Source organism: Haliaeetus albicilla, chromosome 5 (assembly GCF_947461875.1).
Source record: "Haliaeetus albicilla chromosome 5, bHalAlb1.1, whole genome shotgun sequence".
Taxonomy (NCBI): domain Eukaryota; kingdom Metazoa; phylum Chordata; class Aves; order Accipitriformes; family Accipitridae; genus Haliaeetus; species Haliaeetus albicilla.
In genome coordinates, this window is record NC_091487.1 from 14,421,733 (window position 1) to 14,447,917 (window position 26,185).

Below are 26,185 nucleotides of genomic sequence, written 5' to 3' on the forward strand. Positions count from 1 at the left end.
AGTGTGCACATCTGGGGCAGGGTGAAAGCAAGAGGAGCTGCTGGAGGGCAGGCTCATACCTGCAGGGTGCAGGGCAGGAGCCGTACTGAGCAGCCTGGCTTTGCAGTTCCATCTCAGCTGAGAAACCTTTTTGCATCCAGCCTCCAGGCATGCCACACAGGGCTGTGCTGGGCCCCGCCTGGGTGGCACCCAGGGAAAAATCACCCCACCAGCCATTTCCAGATTTTTCTTTGCTTTGCCCAAGAGCCAGGAAAAGGATAAGAAGAAAATTAGCTGCATGTATCATACTTTCCTACAAGCAGCTGGGAAGAGCACTTGGGAGACAGACCTTGCTCTGCTTTTTTGCCTTACTGGCCACAATGCCTAGCAGAGTGCTTGGGGCAGATAATGATTGCTTGCCCCAGAAGTGAAATAACATGTTTCTCTTCCGCAGAATAAGGAGAAACTGTCCTGTTCTGTGGTGTCCAAGAAAGCTGCAGTCCCCAGGTCTCTTCATAGCCCATGTCAGGCACAGCTGTGTCTCCCTAGGCACTTCTGGCCTGAAGTTTCTCAATAGGGTTTGGCAGAGCCTGTGCTGGCACCTGCTTGGCATACAGGGTTTCCTGAACCTGCTCCTTTTTTTTTGGTGGACAAGGGATCACCTCCTGGCTGGGGGTGCGAGATGAAACCGCGAGAACACTGCAGGATGTTTACACAACATCACAGGGCATCATCTACTCCTGTGGTATGATGCCCTGAAGGAGCCAGGACAGCTTGTCTCCTAAGAGAAGGAGCTGTCAAGGCTCAGGAACGCTGCTCCTGTTGGGTGGATGGACAAGGAGAGCTTGCCATCTGCTGGAAAGCAATCAGCACTGACAGGCAACAGTCTGGCAAGAGCTCTTGGGTGTAGGTAGGAACAGAAGAAAGGCCTGTGTCAGCAGTCCCTGGAGAGCTGGATGGCATTTGGGCTTGCAGAGAGAGCAGGAAGAGCATCCTCTGAAGGAAAGAAGCACCAATCTCGAGCAGATGAGGTATGACAGAATTCACTGCAGGGTTTTAATGCACTACCGCTTCCCTTGAGCCCTCCCTGGAGGTGCCCATCCCCATCGCAGAGGTAGCAGAAGGGAGTAAGTGTTTGTGCAATTAATGCATCTTGACTCATTCATTAGTAGAGCAGAGCAGAGAGTTGACATGGGGTGTCTTGCATCTCCACAGCAGGGTTTGCCAGCACGTCTGTCGAGCTGTCTGTATGCTGTTCACAGCTTCCCCCACCACTCCCTGCACTGCTGAGATAGTTCCCTCCCTTTGGCATATTCTCAGGCTTCAGCCTTTTGTTATACCACCAGCACATCTAGCTCAACTGGCATCGAGCATCGTGCTCCCAACCACATCAGCTTTCAGGAACACATGACCAGCTGGACAGTCCTCAGTTTTCTCAATCAGATTTTATTAATGTCTAGGAGGATATAAGTAGATCTCCAGTGCAAGGCATCGAAGAGCTGGTCTACCAATAGATAGACTAAACCTTCCCTAGCAATACAAGTATTGGTACCTCTGGGTACAAGTCACATTAATACACTGTATGACATTACTTATGTTATCAAAAGCCACATCAACCTTATCGGCCTGTTATCCCACTGCTGCACTGAGGGAGGTGGTGCACAACAGCAGCAGAATCAGGGAAAGCTCTGGGACATTACTCTCCTGGCGTGGAAACTACCACGGGAACTTGTCCACGTACAGACCAGGTTCTTGCCATTTTAATTCAAAAAGGTAAGAAATAACAGTAGCAGCACCAGATGTCTTTAATTCCCTGTATTTCAGGGCCCAAACTCATATTAATTATCCACCTATTTCTAGAAGGTGGCATTTTCACATGATCATTTTTTCCCTAGCGCAGCCAGGCTGCAAGCCTGCATGCAGCAAGGAATTTTGGCACAGCTGCAGAAAAAGGGGATGAAGCACCTTCTCCTGCCTCTGGCTCAAGTTGCACAGGTGTTTCTTCAGCAGCAATCTAATTTTAAGCAGCATTTGGTTCCAGGCACTTACTTCCAACGCTGCTGTACCTACTAGACCATCTGGTCCAAGCATTCATGTAGCTTTGTGATGAGCCAGATGGGGGAAAATGAACCACATTAAAATGAACCCAGCAAGACCCTCCCCAAAAGAACAGCATCTCAGGAGAATGAGCACAGGCTATGGGGAGTGGTAGGAGGAAGCAGAAAGCGCCTTTCTACAGCACAAATTGGGAATCTACATTCTGAAAAATATTGGAAGTAGGAGAGACTGAAGAAAAATGAGGCAGAAGCAACAGGGAAAAGTAGTGGCCATAGTCTCGGATTTTTGTTTCAGATTGCTCCTATCAATTATTCTTCTCATTTAGAGGAAGGATAGGAAAATTGCTTTGACCAAGAGAATAGCTCTAAACCTCTCTTCCCAAGTTCGGTCCAAATCTTGAGCTCTACTATGAAATTCCCTGAACAAGGGCTTACTTAGCCCACATTGTGTTGTAAATCAAGTTAGTGGAAACTATCAGCTGGGAATTGAGTTCAGGTTTGCGTGGAGCTCCAGGGACACTCCAGTGAAAGGATGTTCTTCTCCAAGTCTGGTCAGAACCAAATAACGCCCCAGGAAAATAACAGGCTTTGCAATTCCAGGTACACTTCCAGATCAAAGATGCTCAAACATGTCTAGAGTGACTCTTCAGTAAATGATGAGGAAGACTAGGAAGAATTTCAGTCTAGTAATCCTCTACAGGGGCCTGCAAAATCTAGCCTTCGATTAGTGTGAAGATCTTCACAGTCAGAAGAAATGCTAGCACTACCGTGTCATGCTCCTTTCCTGAGTAGTCATGAGTCTGCCTGGCAGCCTCTTGCAGGGCTCCTTGGCTTTAATTTACACATTACTCCATCTAGTGGCCTAAAGGTTCCAGCATCCAAGAGTTTAAAACTCTGCCCTGGTACCAGCTGGAATTCAAACCTCTGCAGCAGTTTTGCCATCACCACTTTCGCCTCCATCTGTTAAGAAGCAAACTCATCGTCAGTAACAGCAAATACAGCTTGGACTGCAGCCACTTAAAGTCAGTGTATTATGTCATGCTGCTTTGTCAATATAGAGATTTAAAAGTTAAATGTTAACTGTTAATGCAGCTGACTGAGTTTGGGCAGGAAGAACAAGAGTTGCCTGGGGCTTCCTGGACTTGAAGACAACTGACAGGCACTAAGATCGGTCCTTGTGTTTATGCATTAACCCCATTTTGGAAATCAGAGTGTTAAACTAAGCACTTTAATCCAAAGATTTTGAGCAGTGGTGCTTAGATGAACTCGCAGCACAGACCCAAAGAGCTGGCCTCCTACTGTCCTGAAACGCTCCCTGCCATGCTTGTATACTTTATTAAATTGTTCCTCCCATCCACGCAGCCCCCTCCTCACCTTCTCAGTGCCAGTCCTGGCTTGTGCCCTTCTGCCAGCTGATCTTTTCCTTGCCTTGAGTCTGCCAGCTGCAGCCACGGGATAGTCCCTAAGAGCCCCTGCACACCCCTGTGTGTCTGACCTTGGCTGGAAAGGGATGTTGACTGCAATTCCCACCAAGGGGTTTGCATTCAAGCAGGGTGATTCAGGACGGTTCAGAGGGAGAACAGCCTGCTGCCCTCTCCCCTGCAGGCACCTTGGCTGCACGTGTGCAGGGGTGACATGGGACCAGTTTGGTACATGTATGTCCGCTCATGTGATAGCATTTCAGAGACATGCCCTATCATGGGCATGGTGGGGATCTTCCCTCTAGAGGGAAGAGGGTCAGTGCACCATCAGCGTGGCCTTTGGTCCCTCACCACCAGCCATAGCCAGCACACCCTGAGCTGGCCCAGTGCTCACTAATGAAGTGTCCTTCCAGGCCTCTGCTTACCTGTGCAAACACCTGCCCGATGCAGGACCGGGGTCCCAGAGAGAATGGAAAATAGCAGTAATACGGCCTGCAAAGAAAAATGTTCAAAACTGTCACTCTGACAGCTTGGTTGTAAAGAAACAAGCAAGTACTTCATCATGGCAGCAAGAAAATGGTCTAACCACGACCTCACCTAGCTGACTTGTTAAGACAATCTCCAAATTAACATTTTTTTTCTCCACAGCAGCAATACAGCTCTGCAGCAAGTTTCCTCATCATCTCCACTTACTATATGGCTCAGCTGACAGAGCTGTTTTGATGCATGCAAACCTTATTTCCAAGCTGAATGTCAAGTGTACTCTAAATGCTCTCCAGCCTGCCATGAAGACGTAACGATCCACCCAATTATTGCTCCTTTGGGCAGCTCTGAATCATGTGAATGAGGGGGCGTTTGGTTCAGGAGACCAGATAAACTCTAGGCTGAAGTAAAACCCCCGACTCATGAAGTAGTTAGATGTAGGGATCAGCACCAACTGTTTGGGTCACTGGTCCCTCCTGTTGCACTCCTGCCTACTGATTAGACTTAGGCTGCCTGCCCATGCGGCTGAACAGCATCTTCTGTCCCTCAGCCCCTTGTCCCCTCTCTAATGTGAAGACACTTCAAGCATCCTGGGGCCAGGGCTGCCACGCATTAAATGTTTGGATTGCACTAAGGTAAATATTCAACCTGGTTTTGGCCCAAAGCTTTGACCTCAATATAAACATTAAACAACATTAATACTGGTCTTTTTTATAAGGTATCATGTGGTCTAAAGAACTTCTGAACAAAAGCTGCACATTATTGCTCTCTATTTGCATTTGGATAAGGATTTAGCATTACTCATACTTGAATGGAAAAATAGTTTTAGTCTACTTTTTTTCCCCCTTGAAATCTTCCCGTAATGGTTCCTTATTACATATTTAATAACCTGGGAGTACAAAGAAACTCACTTAGGTGCATCTTTGCTAAATCGGTCTGGATTGAAAGTGAGTGGATCCTTGAAATACCTTTCCATCCTTCCCATTATATAAGTGCTGAACTGTCAAGACAGAGTTTATTTGCATTAGTCAGGAGCAGCACACTGAAAACGCCTCTTCGCTGTCACAGGTACAAACCCATAACTGCCTTCCCCCAGGCAAAAACAATCCAGAGTCCCAATTCATACCCCAGTTTTGGCCAAAATTTCAGACAGGCCAGTAGAAATGTGCTCAGGGAGGATTTTGGCCCTCGGATACACAGATCCATTACATTTGGATTGACTGCAACAGCTAAAAGCTGCTGATGGTGGATGGGACTCACAACGAGCATCGTGTTTGCAGGAATTCTGATGCCACTGATGATGTGCTCCTTCTCCATCCGGCGTACCGTCCCTGGGACAGGCGGGTACAGCCGCAGCGATTCCTTCAAAACCTGTGTCAGCGAAAAGCACAAAAGGTCAGCTAGTTAATACAGCGTAGGAAGCAGAAATAAAATTAATTACCTCCCTCTGGCCTTTCGCTTTGGCTAAATGGGAGCTTTTGAATCGCGGAACAGATGCTGGTGTATCCGTCTTGGACTCCTGTGGGCAAAATATATGGCTAAGTCAGCTCCTTCAGGCCTGGTTCTTTCTTACGACTGGTAAAATACAGAGAAAAAGAAGCAAAAACCACAAGAGATCCTATGTGTTGAACAGATCTAACACCTCAAGTCAGGTCAACAACTAAGTGAAAAATTACTGGGAAGCAAATTCAAAGGGAATATCCAAGGGTGAAATCTCATGCTCCCAATGAGCTGTTCTTGGCACCAGCTGCCATGAGGATGGATGGTTGCTCCCACCTCGTTCCCACTCTCAGCACTGCGCTCCCACTCCTGCCTTTGTCCTGCTTCTGCTGCTCAGGGAGCTGAGCCAGGTCAGAGCACCAAAATGACAAAAAACAACCTGGCAAGGGAAAATGAATAGGGAACGGTGAGAAAAAATGGAATGAGACCATTTCTTTTGGTGGCAGTGAGCTGTAAGAATGGCTTATTTCATCAAAGTGAAACCTAATTAACAGTACACGTTAGCATTGCACTGCAAGTGCAATTAGCAGCATGTATGCACGAGTGGATTAATGAAAAAGAAGCATGGACAAAAGGATTCAGAATTGCCCAAGTGACAGGAGAGGAGTCCCATGGTCTCCGATACTCCAGTGATGGACTGGCTCTGACCGAGGGCGACTGTGATTTTGGTTGTACAGATCCAAGCTTGTTCTGTTAAATAAACGGTCTGCTTTGAGAGGCTCTCATGTGATCTGTCTTAAAACTGAAAGGCTTAGATACCTTATCCTAATTGGAATGGTATAATTGTGATGGTGTTTGCAGAAGGCTAAGGAAACCCGCTGATTTCTGTAATCACACAGAGACGCCTTTTCCTTGTGAGAAATACACCTTTGAAATCTATCCGCTGTCAAAGCACAGTGATTTGTGGGATGAGATATGGCAAATGGTAAAATACCAACACCCACCTTGGCAGGGTAGTTTAAGAGAAAAGCGATCGTGGCAGACTACTAAAAACGCAGAGAAATTTAAGCAGGAGAATAACTGCCAGGACTGTGATTCAGTTTCTCCTGAGGGCTACTGGTGTCCCCCATCGTGTAAAAAAGGGTACGCACACAAACACTGGTGAGTAGCCAAGCCCTGGCTTTGCAGTTCATCACCAACTGGCATTTCTATACACAGGACCAAAATCCCTCCCTACGCTGCCCCCCCAGGTGACTGAAGAGGGTTTCAAGGCTGAATAATAAAAAATTGAAATTACAAAAAAACTAGCCATTATTTTTGGATGCCTTCTAATCCCACTGAATTTATGGCACATGGTGAGAACATAGCTGGAAATGCTTTAACAATAATCCAACAAAAATAGACCTGTGAGTTTGGGAAGTGCGTGGGATTCACACACAGGTTGGGCTCGAAGTTGCAAACCCTCCTTAAAATGTGGCTATGGTTTCAGCTTAAACAGGTAGGGATTAAGCAACTCCTCTCTAGCCCCCAGCTTGGTAATAATTAAGGAAAGCAGTGAAGGAATCATGTGGGATTTTGGAAAGAAATTTGAGGAGCATCCTTCCCAACAAGGCTGGGCTGCTGCAAATGGCTCACAGTACCTGCTTGCTGACTTTCTGGGGACAAACACCATCAGGATCAAATACTGGCATTGGTCTTAAAATTTTAAAAGCATGGGGCTCCTCCACAACATGGCAGAGGTGCTACCAAACAGCTCTGACTGGTATTTTACCTCACTCCTACAGTACCTGTGATAAGTAGGTGAGTTTGCCAAGATCCTCATAGTCGATGTCTCTCTTGGCACCAAGAACTTCATCCACTTCGGCCTGAACCCTGCAGTTAAATTAAAAAATGTTAGCTGCAGACGCCCATTTCTTCCTCGGCAAGTTGACAAATTACATTTTTTACTTTCCAGACACTGAGTTGGACTTTGACTCCCATCCCAAGGCAAAATGCCTACTGATTCCCAGCCAGCCTGCCTGAACTTGTGCCTCGTATCAGGATGGAGCAACGTGCTTACAGTGCAGCCGAATCAAGTAGGATTTGGGACCAGTATGCATAAGGGCTTTGAAAAAAATCACTTAGATGGAATTGAAATAATTCATCTTGAGGTTGTTTTAAATTTTAGATATATTGGGACTATGAAACTATTTATTGTGGAAGGGAGGCTAGAATTTATTGCAAATTGATCCTAGCTTTTTAATAATACTTATAATTAAGTTCACATTGAAATTAACAGCAAGCTGCGTTTGCAAATTGGAGTGCACGTACCTTTCCAGTATTTCAGGATGCTGACCCAGTGCCATTACTGTAAATGACAACTGATTGGCAGTGGTTTCATGCCCTAACAACACAAAAAATTGGTTTAAAGTTTAGTATGAAATAACAACATGATACAAAGACAGTCTACTAGTGTGATTGTGAATAGGAAACTTTAAACATCAGGGCCCAAATGTTTTATCTCAAGTATGCTAGAAATTAAAGGAAACACTAAAAGGGATGTAAATTCTACATAAGGAGCTTTCAAGAGTGACAAGAACAAGACATAGCTGGTAAAGATATGAGCCACCTCGCCCAACTCAAAGCTGCAGTGGCTGCATATGGCACCTACTGGTCACGAGCTCCCCAACAGAAGGGCCAGTGAGGTTCAGTATTTGCCTTGTCATATTATGGGGGGCACGGTTCTGCCGAGAAGTGCGGATTTTACTGGTTTTGAGGGAAAACAGGGCTTCTAGCTGTCCTTCTTTGAAATACCTGCTTTATGTGGATAGTTTTAATTTTTTCATGGCTAAGCATATGTATTATTTTAAAGGCTTACAGAAAACAAGACCTCTGCAAAGAGGTATTTGTTGCAATGTCTTTGTTGTGAAAGAACAGTGTTTTAACCTCACCTTCTTAGGAACCTAAATTCTACTGACTTGCAAGATTACCTTTCTACGTTGTTTACCTCACATACCATCTCAGCCCCTGCTTTATCTCATAGGCTTGACAGTGCCCTCTCCTGCCAAGCTCTTACAGCAAGAATGGCATTTGCTCATGTGGGTGAGGTCACGTGAAGACACGTGGAATATGTTAAAGATGCCTTCAGTGGGGTTTAGCAGGATCTGGGAGGAAGGGCCAGAACCCCAGGAGGAATAGGCTTGCACCCCAGCAGGCAGCGCTGCCCTCTGCACCGCAGGCTGGAAACCACTGGCCTGGCATGATTCGCTGTGTTGATATGACTGAAGGAGGATAACATATCATTTGCCTATGAGAAAACTAAGAGTTCTTTTCAGACCTCGCCCAGCTGGTCCTAGGCCAGCGTAATACTGCTGTCTTCCAAGTGACTCCTGGTTACAGCAGCACCACATGGAGTGAGCAAGGACATTAATCACGACCCTGTAGACAGCCCAAGAACGAGTACAGCTTCCCGCATGACATATCCAAGCATTAAAATAGCTACCAACCCGCAATAAAGAAAGTGATAAAGTTATCCAGAATGTTTTCATCATCTCTAGTTTCTTCCAGAGCTGTCAAGAGAGAAAAGGAAACAAGATTAGAAAACACCCCCAGGCCCCAGCTGGAACAGCCAGAATGCTCTGCCCTGTTTTGCGCATTTTGTCTGAGGTGGCATCGGGAGGGGATGCTAAGCGGGCAACTCAGCGGTGACTTGCAACCAGTATTTGATCCAACACAAAGAAACACGGAATTTTCAAAGCAACTCTCACTATCTTCAGTGTGAAAAAGACATTAAAGGAGGATCAAAGTTCAGATCCCCAAAACAATCCTCCCCAAATCTCATGGCAAAACATGTCACAGAGATATTCACTCAAACAGCAACGTGTCCCCTACCATCTCCTTTCAGTATCTGCGTGAGAATATCCAGCGTGGCTTCCTTCCCTTTCTGGATGGCCTCTCTCCTCTGGTCAATGCATTCCTTCCCCACACGCCGCAGCAGCCTCACACTCTCCTTGACCTCCTTTACCAGCTTCTGTTTCCCTGGCATGTACTGAACATAGAATTTCTTCAGTCATTTTATTCCTTTTGCTGGTAAAAAATATTGCCAGTGTTATTTTTCAAGCGAGCACCTTGTTTTCTGCTAAATGACATTTGTCACAAAAACATCTGCTCTCCATGGAACAAAGTGAACATCCCCAAGGTGAAGGGTTTGGGCTGAAATGAGAAATATTTCAATCTGTGCATGCTGATGTCCTGCCTTGTCAGAGCTGATGTTTTGGGCACCATGAGCAAAATTAGTCACCTCTCCACAGAAAGAAACTGCAGCATGCAATACAGAATCTCACGTCCGGGCCCAAAAAGGGAAACGGGAGCTCTAAAAACCTGAACTACAGCTTTCATGAGAAACTGTGGAATGATTTTTAACTTAAATACTTCATATTACATCTATAATTTCCTAGTATATGAATTTGGGTCGAAAATGTAATTTTTTTATGCTAAAAGTTCAAATTTCTTCCATCTTGAGTGAAGGCTGCCATCCTTCTTGGACAAATAGCAAAAATCTCAATTTTTGCAGTGATGGGTGTGAAAGTGTAAAACACATGCAGGGGGGAAGAGAAGGCAGAAAGACGTAATGGAAGCATTAAATATTAATGTTAATTTTGCACGTGTTTTAAAGTACTAATGAATTTTATCTTAATGCACGTTGGAGGGAAAGAGCTGCTGCTGGCTTTCCCCGTTGTATATTGGCCTTACACAGCTCCAGCCCCCTAACTCATGCAGGAGCAGAGGCTCCAGTCAGAGAGGAGGAAAGGACTGAAGTGAGGAGCATACAGACCTGCATGAGGGGGATGCGATTCTTGGTCATCCCCTCCAAAACCACAGTCACAGCGCGTGGGAAAGGTGTCTGGTCATCGCTCAGTGCATTTAATTCCAAGCCAAAGGCTACCTGAGGAGCAGGAGAGAAAAAGGCAACTCGCTGCATCCTCCTGGCTCCCTGGGGCTGGGGTGAAAGAGCAGAACAACCTCACACCACCACCTTTTCCCCTAAAAATACCTCAAGCTAGATCCTGCCTTGCAGGAGGCTGCCAGGGAAGGGCAATATCTACATTATGCTTCCTCCTTATTGGAGGGATTAATAATTTACTATTACTCTCCATTCATCCCAAACTGTTTTGCACAGAGAAAGGAAAAGCCAGCATAAGGCAGGCTTCATGCTGACACGTAATGGTAATAATACAACATCCACACATGAACGAGCACTGGTGTGCCCCTTCAGCCATGGAGGGGTGGGAGGTATGAGGCTGTAATGGTTTTTGCAAAGGGTGCCCATCCTGCAGGCCGCACCTATGCTGTGCAGACCCTTCCCTAACTGCCCCTTCCTATGGCTCAGCCCAAATGGAAGTGGCACAATGAGTCCTTCAGCTCTTCTGGCACTGCTGGGCAAACGTCTTGTTCCCCGGCTCCAGCTCCTGATCCCATCCTGCTGCCAATACCCATTACTTCCATTCCTTCCTGCCAGTTGCAGAGGAAACAAGCAAGCGGACAGCTGGTACCTTTGCAATGATATCCATAGTCACCCGGTTCATCATCGTCAGCATGCTAAACTCTTTTTTTCCATCTGCCTTTTCCTCTAGCTTCTCCATCAGCTCCTCTGCTTTTTCATTAAAAGTTTCCATCAGACCCATCAGGTAGCTGAACAATCAATAAAAATGAGTGATGGGGGCTCTGGAGAGGACATATTTGCTCAGGCAAAATTACCTTCATTATTTTCCACAGAAAATTGTAAAGATTTTTTTGTTTTGTTTATAATAAATTTGCTTTAATACTTTAAAAAGCGAACAGATATAATGGCTAAATTCTTCTAGCAGCCCTGCTCCATCCTGCCATGTAAACAATGGCTGTCGTGGCAAAGGACTTTGACCTGTGCATGCCAAAGCAAATGGACTTTATCTTCAGACCCTAAATAAAATGCGTCAAGGCACACCCGAGCAAACCAGACCAACCCCCTGCTTAACAATCACACCCGTAGGGAATCACTCAGGTGAACGATGAGGCTTGCCCACGTCAAATCCCCAAGGCTGGCAGGATAAGGCAGCCATCACCACACTCCTGGATACGCAACCCTGGGACCTTTCTGCCATCGCTGAGCTCATACGTGTGTCACTGCCCCATGGGAAGTCTGGTCAAATTGTACTTGTCACGGAAATGGTGCATTGGACTCCAAGTAAAAAGTGATTTCGGCACTAAATGATTTTTTTCTCTTTCTAAATATCAAGTAATGGATCAATGACAGGAAGAATCGTGCAAATACAGTAGAAATAACAGCCAGATCATTCCAGAGATATTTGCCTTACGTTCGGCTGAAGGCTGGATCCATTATCTTCCGCTGCTTGTGCCAATGTTCATGGTTGCAAACTGTTACCAAGCCATTCCCTAGAAACCTAGCATTTAGGAAAACAACGAAAGGAACAGTTTTCAGCAAGGGAGCCAGCCAAACCCCATGTAGTCACAAAGATAAATCTTCCACATCTACTTTCTTGTATTTTTCCCACATGTAGGGAGCACTGTGCTGCTTTGAGTACACAGTTGTTGCATCACTATGGACAACGACTGCACTGCAGATGTTTTGCCTGGTAGGTGTGAACTGCTGAGTCCAATAAGATGCTGGTCCATTACAGCTGTTATGCAAATAATTAATATCATAACTGGACTATTATATTTTTTAAAGTTTCAGGTTAACAGAGGAAAAAAAACCTTTTTTGTTATTGAATTTAGGAGCTGGAAATGCCCTGCATTAAGGAATAATTCAGTGCTCTAAAATCTAAGTAAGAAGTTTCATGATGGTCTTGACCAAACTATTCTGAGACTAACTGAACATCCACAGGCAGGGTGGGGGGGAAACAATCAAGGTAAAAAAAAATCCAACATAAATGTCTTCCCAGTCAGGGAGGAGATTGACTTGACACATAATTTAATAGGTACATGCTGCTTATATATGTCTGGAATTAGTCATTAATCCCCACACTAAGGTAAATGGTCTGAGTCGAAGTGAGTGTCATGCCTGTGACGTTATTAATCTTTCACTTATTTTCAGATCACAGTGGCTTCAGATGGGTTTTGCCTACCTCTCACCAAATATGTTGAACATAGGACCGTACACCAGCCGATCCTTTGGGTACTGTGGTGACATCAAGAACTCCTAAAATCAAAGCTCAGGTCAGTGAAGAGTGAGTGCAATCCATTTCCCAGACAAAACATAAAAAGCCACTCATACGTTTGCTCTTTTCCTCCTGTAGCAATATTCTGAAGACTAGATGAATTATTTGGTGTGCCCTGATTCCCCAGTTCCCGTGCTGCTAGCTTGTTTTGCATGCCTCTAGCACTTTTTGTCCAATGACCCAAAATCTCACTCCGTGGTTATTGCAAAGATTTAGAGGAAGAAATTCAGTCCCTTGCGCCTCGCTCATTTGAGATATTAAGCTCTTGCAGAGAGTCTGCTTTTCAGAAATGGTGGATGCTTGCTCTATCTGCTGTTTAAATAACGGTAACCAAGTAAATCGACTGATCAAGGAAGAAAATAAATCAGGACAGTCCGGAGAGCAGAGCACCTCACCCTCCTAACCTGGCCAGAGTCGCCCTCTCCGCAGGCACAGGCTGGCTGCACCGTGCTGCCCTGAACACCAGGCACCACCTCTCTCTTTCTGGAGCGACAAGCCAATCCCCACGGTCGATAAGGCTTTACTTTGCAGTACCTTCACTCCTTCAGGACTCAGAATCATTACTGAGACTCTGTGAAAGGCATTCACCCGTACAATAGGTCCATATTTCTCTGCCCTACAAGAAGAGAGGGGAAAAACAAACAAACAAACAAAAAAACCCAAACAGGAGAATTATGGTACAAACCACCAACATGTAACAGTTCAGACCTAATAACCTCAAAGGACCAAAGCAGCATGTACTGGGAACTACTGCAGTCTTCAGCAAATAAAGCCATTAAGAGAAAGATCAATGCTCTCTCTTTAGCTCTTCTACCGACCTTCTGAATGATGCTAAATATGTAATTCAGGGCCTCTGTGCCTTGATTTCCCAATTTGTGCTACAGGGCTACCCCATTCAATGTTATTGATGTGTCTCAACTTACCACTGCAGGAAGAGATCATGAATAAACTCCTGTTTCCTCATCATTCTCCACAAGATTGGCAGATGTCCAAATAAAAAGCTGCAGAAAATGAAGGTTAAGAGTGTCAAGAGGATGCCAATATAGAGTTTAGTATGGATCAGAATCCCTGTGGCTCGGTGACGCAACACAAGTGTTGCTCATGTTTTCCTCCTTGTAAGGAAAGATAAAAGTAGCACCTAGCTGTGCCAATGCCCAGTCCTCCCGTGAGTAAGCTGGGGACCAGGGTCAGGCTGGTGCACTCCTGCAGCCAGGAAGACCAGCACAGAGACGCAGGACAAGGTCTCTTTTGCTGCTGTATTATAGCAGATGACTGGGTCTGGTGGGAGCTCCCAGCAAACTCCTTTGTTCTTTGCCTAGCTGACTGAATCTCGACTGCCACTATTATGTTTCTGTACATGTAACAGACACTTGCATTAAATATTCTTTAATACATGCTCAGCCCTGGTAAGCGTAACTTCAGTCCTGTCAATGGAGTTAAATTGAGTAAGATTAGGAATGGTCTCCTTCTGTTCAAAGCCATGTCACCTCAAACGCTGAAAAAAAAGAAAAAGAGGACAACCTAGAAAGATAATCACTGGTTAATATGGAAATCGCAGAAATTAATACAAAAGGTTAACTCTTCAAATACAATAGCTGTATTAAAAAGTTAGAGATTAATTCCTTCCTTCAACTGCGAGTAGTGAATTCCCACTGGCTTTGCATACATCTGAAGGAAGGCTTGGCCAAGCTCCTCTCTAAATGAAGCAAGCTGTGCTCAAGAACTGTTTTTCATTCAAGAGACAGACAGCCGTGCTATCATCCCTTTCGGTATAAACAACTACAGGGGAAAAACAGGCTCTTATTTCTGTTGGAACCAGGATGTGCTTAAAATAACAAGCACTCAACAAAGTTACCCAACATTGACAAAAACTTTTACTCCTTCACTTGTTTGACTCCTCCATTGTAACTGGACTCCAAAAAGATGCGAAAGCCCCAAATGACAGATGAGTCCTTCATTAGCTAAAGCTCCGGAAACCACTCTATCTGCAGCACATGACGCAAGGTCCCACTCATGGCTCCTCTTGTGTGACACATGAACCCTCAGAGATGTTTTTCATCCCCTGTCCCCTCACTACCCAATTAAGGCAGGCGTTACAACGGGCCTAAATCCTTCATCTGCTAATGAGAAGTCCCAATTACTTACTGCATGCCATGAAAAAAAATAAGCAAGGGCTTGTTTGGGGATATATAACTATGTGACACTATCATCTGAAAACATGTATTTGCAAAGAAATCCCTTTTGCCCATTTCTTGCTATTAAATCTTTAATATGAAGCTAACCTTTGAAGAGGTGACCTCCTCCTGTCACAGGTGAGCCATTCATGCAGTAAAAATGACACAAAGCCACCAGGACTCACTTTTCAGCCTGTCCTGCACAAGTCTCCTTTAGAGATGTGCTGCGTTAGTTCTGATAAAATAAAGCAATCCAGGAAATCAAGGTCATTAATGTAATCCTGTCATCACGTGGCCGTAAGACCTTAGACAAAGCTTGAGGTTTTTATAAGATCCTGTTGTACTTCATCCCAAACTAAGGCTTTCTTAAGCTTTTCTCAAAGGGAAGGAGCCAAGGGCAAAGGGAAAGTCATGCATCTGGGACAGAATAACACCTTGAAAGGATACAGGCTGTGGACTGGCAGGCTGGGGAGCAGATCTGGTAACCACAACCTGGGGGCTGGTCCCAGTAGGCAGCAAGCTGGACACAAGCCATGCTTTGCTTCTGGTGCTGCTCTTCTTCAGTTTACCAGATACAGTCTCAGCTGAGAAGTGTTTGGATTTGGATGAAACCCATTTCAGGGTAATTTGGGTTGGCAAGGACCTCTGGAGGCCACCGGTCCAATCCCCTGCTCCAGGCCAGTCAACGTCAGAGCTACAGTACATGGCTCAGGGCTTCACCCAGTCACCTGTGGCAGCATTTGAGTACCCTCATGCTGAAGGTGTTTTGCCTTATACCTAACTGGGATTTCCCCTTAGGCAACTTGTGCCCATTGCCCTTTGTCCTTCATTTTGCAACTCCAGGGAGAGCCTGCCTCTGTCTTCTCACAACCACCCATTAGGTAGCTGAAAACAGCCAGTGGATCCCCTCCACCCTTCAGCAGATGCTTTTCCACCCAAAGCAAGCCCAGCTCTCAGCCTCCTGGGCATCCTGGCTGACCCCATGTGTCAATGTCCTTCTTGTACTGGGGATATCACCACCACACACAGCACCCAGCTTCACCTTTTTTTTTTTTTTTTTTTAATAAATGACTTTTCAGAGCTGGAAGTCTTTGATTTTCCTCACCTTGGACATTTAGGAGTGGAAGTGTTTGTGCAACAGGTACCGAAATGGGGGTTTTGGACTGTCCCTGGCAATTTACACTTTTGCAAAGCTATCAAGTACCGTGGGCTCGCACGACACACAAGCTTCCACCTAGACATACCAGTACTAGAAACCTTCCTGGGCGGGATCCTAGGCTGACGATCAGTCAACATCAAGCCTCAAACCCTGAAGAAGGGACAGAAAAGCAGCCACAGGGTTCCTCAAGCTGCCATTACTCTAGGGTGTTCCTTCACACCTAGAAACGAACCTAAGGACAAGCAGGCTCAGGTATGACAGGATCCATCCTCTCTCTCAGCCTAGTATCTGACCCTGATTACACGAGCAGGCTGAGACTTAGTGTCAGCGTGCCTCTTGGAGCTGTGCGGGTCCAGAGCAGAGACCCCCTCCTGCACGGCCGCCGCTGCCTGTCGGGTCCCTCTTTGGCACCGCAAGCCCCCGCGCGGCCCAGACGGGCAGCCCCGAACCGCTCCTTCGTTCCACGCTGCCGCGGCCGCCCGCGGCGACCGGCCGGGGCGACGCCGGTCAGCGCATCCCACCCCGGCGGCCCAAGCCAGCCGGGCGGCGCTGGCAGAGCCGGGCGGCGGCAGCCCCGGCCGTGCCCGGAGGCGGCAGCCCTTCCCGGGAAGCGGGCGCCCTTCCAAGCCGGCGGCACCCCCTCGCCGTCGCCCTCGCCCTCGCCCACGCCGCCAAGGTCCCGGCCCGTGCCGGCAGGTCGCCCCGCCGAGGCGCGGCCTGGAGCGCTTCGTTTTCCGCTCCGACGTTTTCTCGGGGCTCCGGCCCGGCAGCGGGAGCGCCCGGGGCGCAAGGTCGGCCGCTCCGCCCGGCCACGGGAACGGGAATCGCTCTGCGGCCGCCCGACGGCCCCGGCCCGGGTCCCCACCGCCCCACGCCGACCCCGCCCGGCCCGCCCCTCACCTCTCCCGCGGGGCGCCGGGGATGTGGTCGTGCTTCGCGTGGACGTATTTCACGTAGCAGCAGTAGAGGCCGAAGGCCAGGAGGGCGAGCGCCGCCAGCAGCCCCCCCGCGGCCCCCACCGCCTCCATCGCCCCCGGCCGGGCGGGCGGCTGCCGACGGCCCCTCCCCGGGCAGCGGCGGCCGCGGCGGGGCGGAGCGGGGCGGGAGAGGCCCCGGCCGCGGGGAGGGCTGCGGGCGGGGCCCGCCCCGTTAAAGGGCCCGGCGGCAGCGGGGGGGGCGAGCGAGGAATTTGGGGTGGGAGACCCGCTGCAGGTCCGAGGACGCCCACACGGGGTAACTGCCTGGCAGGAGGATGTATATATACACACACACACACACATATATGTGTGTATATATGTGTGTGCATGCGTGCTTTCCTGGGTGGAGGTGGCGCTTTGCACAAGTGCGTAGGGTTTTGCTCCTCCACGTGTTTGTTTACAGACGTGCTTTAAATGCTCTTAGGCAAAGTAAGCTCTCACAAGACAAGGAAGGCGGAGGCTCTTGTGTTGACTTTTGAGGGTTTACAGTACATGATGCAAGGGGAGCATACTGCTGATGCCCATAGGAATCAATAGATGAAGATTTTCGGCAGCCTGCTTTGGGGCCTGTGTTACGCGGCGTACTCATTCGTCATCCCGACATAGGAATGAGAGATGATACGGTTTTATTCAAAATAGGCGATCTAAAGCCGACTGCCACAAATTGCGCAAGGATCGCAGGGCGCAAGGGACTCAGCCATAAAATGGTGAAAGTGCATTTCTGGTAAATGAAAAGTAATGCATGGGGAAAGATAAACTATGTATATACATCCCACCCAGTTATATATATATTCAGTGGTGGCACCTGTTAGGAAATGTCGGCTTAATGCTCAGTACAGACCAAAGAAGCAAGCACAGCACAGGCAGTGATTAGAAATGGGAGAGTGAGCAAAACAAGATGCCTGACCGTGTTAGTGTATAGGAGACTCTATGATCGAGAGCACACCCGCTGTGTGCGCATACCGCGTGTGCTCTTCCTCCCAGCTCAGCAGAGGTGTAGAAGTAGAGACGGAAGAGATTAGGCCTCCAAACTGGAAAAAGCATGACTGAGGGAGGTTATGACAGGGGTCTGGAAAACCATCAGTGGTTTGGAGATGAATAGGGACAAGCTAATCGTTACTTTGTGTAAGTCCCTCAAGAACAGGGAGGCACCCACTGAAGTGATCTGGCCGCAGGTCTAGAAGAGGAATAGATTTTTCACAACAAATTGTTAAATGGAGGAACTAATTGCAACAGGCTGTTGTGGAGGCTAAATGAATAAATTGGCTCACAAGGAGCCAGGGAAAGTGATGGAGGCCCCTTCCCCATGCTGCAGTCCCTGTCTGCTGGATCCTGTGCCCACTCCATCCCTTTGAAGGTTACCCACCTTGCACGCAGGGCAGCAGACGCTCCTCTGCGCCGACCCCATGGCTCTGACTGCGGCAAGGGAAGGAGAAGCATGACACCCTGCTGCCCTTTAAAGAAAAGCAGCATACCACCTGCCTGTCAGGCTTTCACAAGACAACTCCATTCATGCGCTCTTTCTCCATACAAGCTTTACTCAACCGGCTGGAGACAGGATACTAAACTACCCGGATTTTTATCATGTCAGTTTTGCTGCCTGTGGGTCTGTGACATTTCTCAGCACCATATGAGGCTGCTGCAGGACTTTTCATCCCTGCCGTTTCCAATGGGGTGCCTTTCCCCTGCTCCCCTCCTATGGCAGCTCCCATATGGCCGTGCCTCTCCGCAGCAGGAGGGAGAGGATGTAGCTCATGGCACCCCCTGGTTTTGTCCATCTGATGCAGCAACCATCTGCCAGGCACCACCAAGGGTCAGCTCACTTCAGTTTCCAAATGGAAGCAATGACTGTGCTAAAAGGCCAAAATCTGCAGGTTTTCCTTGGTTTTCTTGTGTCATTTATGCTTGCGTTTGAGCCTAGCAGATCAGAGAGAGCAGAGAATGCTATCAAAGCAACAACAGCACATGCTGGTATAGGGTGAGGGATTTTTATCTCTATTGCATTTTTTTTTTCAAACTGTAAATAATTTTGAATGGGCTGTTAATGACAGAGAGGCAGCATGGAGTAAGTGGTGAAGGGGAGTTTGAAGAGCACCTGTAGCAGCCGCGACTGCATCTTTCTGATGCTGCTTTCCTGTGTGGATGCGTGTCCACATATCCCTCACTAGCAACTTAGCGGCTAACACCTACTGACCAACTTCAACTAAACTTGCCATGGAAACACAGATCACAAAATCCTCGAAAACCAGGCAGATGAAAGAAGTTGCACTGGCTTTACAAGGTGAGCTAGGCTAAAGAAAGATTTGGTATTGCAGACCTTAGAGGATTTTCTTTCGAAGTCACCAGGAACCGGCAGCTCTCCCAGCAGGCATGGCCAAAGCCTGCCCACGTTTGGGTTTCTCGGCCTGAGCAGGGCAGGGGTTGGGTGCCGTCAGCCCAGCGAGTCCCGGGGAGGCAGAAGGACCCAAGGCTTGTCATCAAGCTGTGGAAGCCTGTTAGGAGCTCCTGGGCTTTTACTTTTAGGTGGCTACCATGCTCGGCAGAGGGGAGGAAGGACACCTGATGTTCCCTATGAGAACAAATACACCCGATCATTTCATCCATGGACTTCCAGCCCGGGGGTGGGCAGGGCTGCTCTGCTGGGCATACTTGGTGGCCAGCATTACTTTTCTGGCTTCACATTGCTCAACACAGGAGTTTGGTGGTAATGGCACATTACAACCTCAGAGAAACACTGACTCATGATAACGGTCAAATGGTACAAAATGTTAGAAACCGTTTGTCAGTATAGAATGGAGCAAAAGCTGGTTGTATATTTTAAAATATTTTTTGGATTTCTGTTACATTTAATCTTAACATTGATTTTTCTTGAGACGGTAGTTCCTTCTTTAGTTCGAAATAATTGCAACAACCCTGGAATGATTTTCCCTTCTAACTTCTGTTTATCTTAACTGAAACTAGATATTTCCCCCCCCCCCCCCCCCCCCCCCCCCGTTACGGCTAGGGTTTTATAACCTCTTGTTTTCAGAAAAAAGCTAACATTCCTTCCCATTTGGTCAGGCAGTATATATCATGATCCTATTATATGAATACCCATCACTAGGAAAGCTACAGCTAATCACAAGAATAGCATCACCCTGAGAAAGTGCTTAAAAACTAAAGCTAGCTAATGAAACCCCATCTTTAAAGCCACTCAGTGAACTTTCTGATGAAACATTGATTTTCTGAGTTTCATCAATGTTTTTTTCGGCATACTTCAAGAATAGATTGTAACTATCTGTAAGGTGTTCTTTCATTTGAAATCACTCTCAGAATAATTCCTGTGGAAAATTCCTGCTTGTACCTTGTTTGTGAGCAGCTCAAAGGGAGGCGATAAAATATTTGGCATTTTATACATTTTGATGGAATAGAGAAGCCATGTAATTTAGTTCTGATCCCTGTCTAGAACGGGCAAGCTCTCAGAATAAATCTCATGCAGATGTAACTCCCCTTCCCTACGTAATCAGCCTGGGTAGATTGCATAATTTACCTTCTATTTCAGGCTTTAAAGATAAGCTTTAATAAACCTTTTTGTTTGTATTCTAATGAGCTCTAATAACAACTTTAGTTTGTATTCTAACCTTTTTCTGTGCCCTTGAGTGAAGGACATGCTACCAAGGGACCGCACTGTTACGTTTATTACCTGCCTGGGACCACACGCTGCACTAAGAGGGAAGGAGTGCAGGCTTGGACACGCTGAACTTCCCCATCTGTCATCTTTCTGCTGGGGACTGAACTGCCATCGCGTGGACATTTTGCCAACTTGCACATTCCCATAAACACGAAGAGCAAGAGAGACTCGGGAACCGAACAGAAGAGCAGAGAGCTGGGAACCATAGACTGGTGTGAAGTTACAAGGTGAATTTGAAAAATTGATGGGACATAGGGTTAGTCCAAACTCCTGCTTTCTTTTGCTTGTCTTTTCATAGCTATTTAGATTTGAAAACATTTACTGCTCTCTCTCAAGCAGTCCAGCATGGTATAGGCTGTAGGTGAGGACAGCAACGAGAAGGCACAGCATAGGCATCTCCTGTGCTGGGAAATGCCTTCTGCAGCACGCAGTTAGCCAGAGGGCTGGGTGTCCTGGGGCAGTCTGAACTTACCAATAAAATACATTTCTAAATAAAGAGCTTTTAATTTTGTTGTCAAATGTCTCCATCTGTTGTGTGCTACTGGTTAAGTGCAGCTGGTGATTAAATTAGTACTTCTCCTGGAGAATTTACAGTCTAAAACCTCACCCCCTGCCTAAAGGTCCATATGGAACTCGTGGGGGTCTGGGACTAGCATGAGCACTGCACTTCATCTCCAGCAGAAATGCAAACTTCAGGACTGGTTTTACTAGGCATCTCCTCCTTTCCTAGGCAGAAACACTGTCCAGGTGGAATCCAAGCACTGACTGCTGTTCAGGCATTTCGGTCCTTCTGCTGGCTCTGGCAGCTCTGCCACATGTGGGCAATTCCACATGAAGCACTGTCCCCCCCACGTTCATTGTGGCTGTAGGCAGCGTGCCTTCACCTTCCTCCGTTTGATCATCTCATGTAATTGCTATATTGTGGCAAATAATCATTTCCTTTTAATAGTGCAAAAGATAAATTTCTCTGCTCCAAGGATTGGAAAGTTCAGGACAGAAAGTGTATTTTCAAGCTTTCTTGCTGCATGACTGCAGCTCAGCTTACCATTGAATCTACCATAGCCTGAGAGTTCAGACAAATTCATATTTTGCGTATCTTTGAACCCAGGATACGAACGCTGGGATGCCAGCAGACTGTTACCCAGCTCAGAGCAACACTGGCAGAGGAATATAACCAGATTTCAAAATATTCATTGAAGTACACCTCCAAAACCCACCTTGTTCTTCTGACAGCCAGGTAATAATATCTGATCTCTCTGGGTTTTTACTATCATTATCACAGCCAATGTGAAAAGTAGTGAGGCAGATGAACTTATTTAAAGTAAGACCATACAGATTTTTTTACCAAATATAGGAGAGACATTTACCTTAACTTCCCTCCCCTTAAACAGTCCGTGATTGCTTCTCTGCTACTAGTAATTTGCAAGGTATGGGGAGATATTTGCTGCTGTGTACTTACGGTTACATTCATTCATACACCAGCTGAAAGGGAAAAAAAAAATCATACTTTAATGTAAACATTTGGTTATTTCTCTTATATAAAACAAATTGCAATATTATAACTAAGTCTACAAAATAGGGACTTAAATTGTGTTACCAGCACAATTCAATGTGACCCTATTTTAAATCCAGTTATTAATAAATAAATTAAAAGAAAAATGTTACTTCTGTTCAAAAGTAAGTACATAACTTCCCTCGGCATATGTATCCATATATATGGATATAAAATATAAAGCAGTAGGCCAATTTTGCTGTTATTTGTATCAGTGTAAATAATAATTAAATCCAGCCAAGCCAAAGCTAGCGAGGGCAGTTGTAATGTTTTTGGAAACAGAAAATGACCCATTATTTTAATCTAATTATCAAGGAACAGGAAATTGAAAAGTGGCCTCAAGTTAGTAACACTTGACCTTCTGTCAGGTGCTGGGAAAATCAGCTCCCTGAGCGCAGAGTCCCAAGCCACAAAACCTGCTGGGGCAGACCAGAGCACCTTCACCGCTGACCCAGCAGTGGCTGCTGGGGCGCAAGGGCTGTGGCTGGGCCAGGCTGGAGGACATCTCCAGCCAAGGAGACTGTGTGAGATGAGACTGCATGGCAGCATGCTGTGGCATGTCACAAGCTGTGGCATGCAGGAAAAGGCAAATGAAAAACTGAAGTGAGATCTTTCTTCCATGATAAAGTTTAAAGGAGAATTTCCTTTCCCACCGCTCTTACAAAATAAAACCTTGGGTGATGAAAGGTCTTTTCAACCTGCCTATACAGAACTGCAGATGCCCTTGAAAACCTTTGCAGTTCAGGACTTTCCCCGTCAACCTGTGTGTGGCACAAGCCTCTGGGATCACAGCTCCCAAAACAGCCCATGCTGCTTCCTCCAGAAGCTCCTTTTCTCTCTAAGGTGTCTTTAAGTGTCATACTGGAAAGGTAGGCATAGCACAAATGGTCTAAAATCTTGGTTTAAAGAAGTGCTACATGCATAGGAATGAAATGCATTGCGGTTGGCAACTCACCTGGCATGTCCCTAAAACCACAATACACCATACATGGTAAAAGTAAAGGGGGAAAAAAAGTGAGCGGTGCAGATACTAGTGATATATTCACCGTGTTTCAAAAGCAGGTGAAAAAAAATGAAATAAAACCGTCATTTTGTCTCCGCCTACTTTTGATCAGCTCCAAAGGATTTTTATTTCTGCATCATCATCCAGAAAAAAAAATTATCAAAAGACCTATGTGGTCTTGCAATGGGAAGCTCAGTCCTTTAGAAAAACCAGCCACCTTGGGTTTAGATTTCACAAAGGCTTTGTCTACACTAGCAAATGAAATAAGGTTATTCCTTGGTTATAAGGCCAACTGGTAGTGACTCCTGACCTAGCCCAGAGTGATCTGGGAGGCTGCAGGTCAGCATGGGCAACAGGCATGCTGGGGGCTGCTCTGAAGATTTAACCGCACAGCTCATGCTCTTCCCGACATGGGAAAGTCATGTAGAAGGCAGCAAGGTATGGACACACGTCAAATGGGTTTGAGATCTTGTTTGTTTACAGAGGAAAAACTATGAGTTCTTAAAACTTAAATTTGGAATGCAGTTATTAGTTATCAAACGATGCTTACATCTCTTTTCATATAGGAAAATGAGTGTTTATGTCTGAAAGCATCTAAGGGGGCCAATGCAGCTCACATGCCAAGCTGATCTTTTAAAGAAGAGGTCTATTGGCATCCTTCTGAGAGGAAAAGCGGGCTTGGATATTGCTATGTTGTGACTGGTTTTCTCCACTGCACTTCTGAATTTCTATGTTGATCATAACCAAACAGTGCCAGGCTGAGCTCAGGCACAGCAGGACAGATTTGTACTGGGGACCCCCCCCCTAAAACCGTATTGACACTAACAGGTTAAAGAAGAGGCAGGCTCTGCTTGGTGCATTCCTGGGAGTGTTTTGCTGGGTTTGGGCTGCAGGGCAGCGGTACACGAGCTGCTGTTCTGCCTTGGCCATGCTGAGTGAGGCCCAACATGAAGGTACAAGCGGTGAGAGGTGGGGGAGAGGCTGGTAGGGGAGATGAAAGCAGGAGAAACGCCACGGCAGCATGTGAAGCTGGGCCCCCAGGCTCATCTTTGCACCCGGTGCCAGCGTCGCTCACAGTGCCACCGCTGAGCTTTCTGAACTCGAGTCATGGCTCCAGCGTTATTTAATTACAGGCCACCGTGCTTAGTAATGTGATACATGTGCCTCGTGCTATTCATACCCTGCAACCTGACACAGAGAAGCTGGGCAGAGCCCAAGCTCCCCTCACGTGGGGGATGTCCTCACGGCACGCTCCATCCAGGGCTCAGCACCCAGAAGGGTTTTGCCAGCATTTGAGTGAGCATCCCCGCTGCAACACCCTATTTCACTATCTCTCCGTTGCTTTGGCAGCAAGCTCTAAAGTTTTTTTCCCAGATACTCATGGGAGGATTTGTCTATCGGATACCTTGGAAAGAATATGGGAAGTTGAAATGATTTTGGCCTGAAGATAATGTCTATATCGCAGACTGCAACACAGCGTGATGTTGCTCGGGCTGGCTGCTGGGTACCAGAACCAATGTAAATGAAAAAAAACCCCAAACCCTGAGCTCTGCACAGAGCTACTCTGCCTTGGAGGTAGAGAAAAAGAAGTAGCAAGGCTGCGTCTACACTGTTCCCTTAGAGATACGCTGGTCCTCCATGAAATGCAGCTGTGCTAACATAAGAAAAGGAAAAATGTGTAAGGAAAAATGCAGATGCTCCAGTCTCAGTCACAGAGGTGAATGAGGAGAGAAGGCAATAAGCCATATTGCTACTAGACAAAAGTCTGGGACTGCCACATAACACATGCAGAAGAGCAGCTGCACTGTGGTGCAGCATTATTCTGGGCTATTTTAAGACCTTTATCCTGAATCAGCATCCAGACGGTATACTGGCATGTTCAAATGTAGCAGCAGGGTTTATTTGTTTATCTAAAGCTTAATTTGTGTGACATCCTGGCATATAAGTGCATTTTAAAATGAAGAAAAAAGCTATCAGTGGGAATCCTATTAAACAGCAGATGATGTATCAGGTATTTAAATGCCCATGTACTTCTGTGCTTTGAATAGTACAGGCTCATTATTAAAATACCAGGGAACTAGACTGACAAATACCAGGATTTAGAACAGATATGTTTTAAGCTTGGAAGGGACCACAATGGTCAGAAATATCTTCCCAGCATCATAACAACGCACTGAGCTGGCAGACACAGACATGCACACACATCCACACGTACTGAGCTGGCACGCACCTACCTGAATGCTTTCCCCACTCAGTGTAGGCTGGGAGAAAGGATAAGGGAGGAAAAAACTTATTTGCAAGTCTTGTCTCTTCCTCTGCCGATAAATATTTCCCCTGTGAAGCTGGCGGCACCCACGTTAACACCGTCAGCAAACACCGGGGGTGTACGGCTCTGTTTGCCGTCAGCTGAGCCACGGCACAGCTCGCTCTTACCGACGGCTGCTCCTCGTGGGCTGGTTTCCATATGCCTTTAGCTGTCACCAGAGACTGCGTGCCACTGCGGGACTGCCAGCCGGGGGTTGGTGGCAGTCACCACCAGCAATATGCAAGATTTAGGCAGCCTCCGCTTATGCTCAGGAGGTTCAAATGGGCTAGAGCAGGTGTAGGGTAACCAATAGTTAAATTAGAAAAAGAATACCCAAGTACCTGGAAGATGATGGGGAAATTCCTGTCTAATTGGTCTATGGCAGACATCCTAGAATCATCTCCATTCCTTTAGACTAACTTCTGTTGTGCAGGTCTTTTTTCTACCCAGAAGTTTTTAAGCATAACTACAACCAGGATTCTCCTTAAAATCTCACAGCTAGAGCTAGCTGAAATTTGGCTAAGGAGCCAAAAGAAGCGGAAAAGGAATTTGGAAGAAGAAAGATTGTATCTCCACTTACTGTTTTCTTCCAGGCCACTAGTCCCATCAGCTCAACAGGTGCCAAGTCTTTTAACAGAAGAATTTACAAAGGAATCCCTTGTTCCCTGAACATTTTGATGTGCCTGAAATGAATTTCTGCAGTTTAAACAAATGTGTTTGCACCTTCACTGCAATGGGAAAAGCCTAATGACAGTCTGGTGCCTGATGG

At 46.6% G+C, this 26,185-nt stretch overlaps 1 protein-coding gene across 2 annotated transcripts; it reads right to left on the reverse strand.

The window, feature by feature from the left end:
* Positions 1–1,405: 1,405 nt before the first annotated feature.
* On the reverse strand, positions 1,406–16,991 carry CYP46A1 (cytochrome P450 family 46 subfamily A member 1). Of its 2 annotated transcripts, none has more exons than XM_069783500.1 (15): positions 16,810–16,991; positions 13,500–13,577; positions 13,111–13,192; positions 12,484–12,557; positions 11,713–11,799; positions 10,912–11,050; positions 10,194–10,304; positions 9,251–9,407; positions 8,866–8,928; positions 7,691–7,763; positions 7,168–7,252; positions 5,201–5,311; positions 4,852–4,940; positions 3,883–3,949; positions 1,406–2,996 (listed from the first exon to the last, which is right to left on the reverse strand). In XM_069783500.1, the coding sequence occupies exons 1-15, from the start codon at positions 16,935–16,937 to the stop codon at positions 2,829–2,831; spliced, it is 1,512 nt and encodes a 503-aa protein (XP_069639601.1). In that variant the 5' UTR covers positions 16,938–16,991; the 3' UTR covers positions 1,406–2,828. The 2 variants fall into 2 exon arrangements, with proteins under 2 accessions (XP_069639601.1, XP_069639602.1); XM_069783501.1 differs by lacking the exon at positions 16,810–16,991 and adding an exon at positions 14,859–14,997.
* Positions 16,992–26,185: the final 9,194 nt, after the last annotated feature.

Excerpts from the sequence above, each read along its gene's own strand:
- CYP46A1 (XM_069783500.1), bottom strand. The coding sequence starts at position 16,937 with ATGGAGGCGGTGGGGGCCGCGGGGGGGCTGCTGGCGGCGCTCGCCCTC. Across the intron at positions 13,578-16,809 it reads CCCGGCGCCCCGCGGGAGAG|CTTTTTATTTGGACATCTGC; the intron begins GTGAGGGGCGGG and ends CATTTTCTGCAG. Across the intron at positions 7,764-8,865 it reads TATCACTTTCTTTATTGCGG|GGCATGAAACCACTGCCAAT; the intron begins GTTGGTAGCTAT and ends TTGTGTTGTTAG.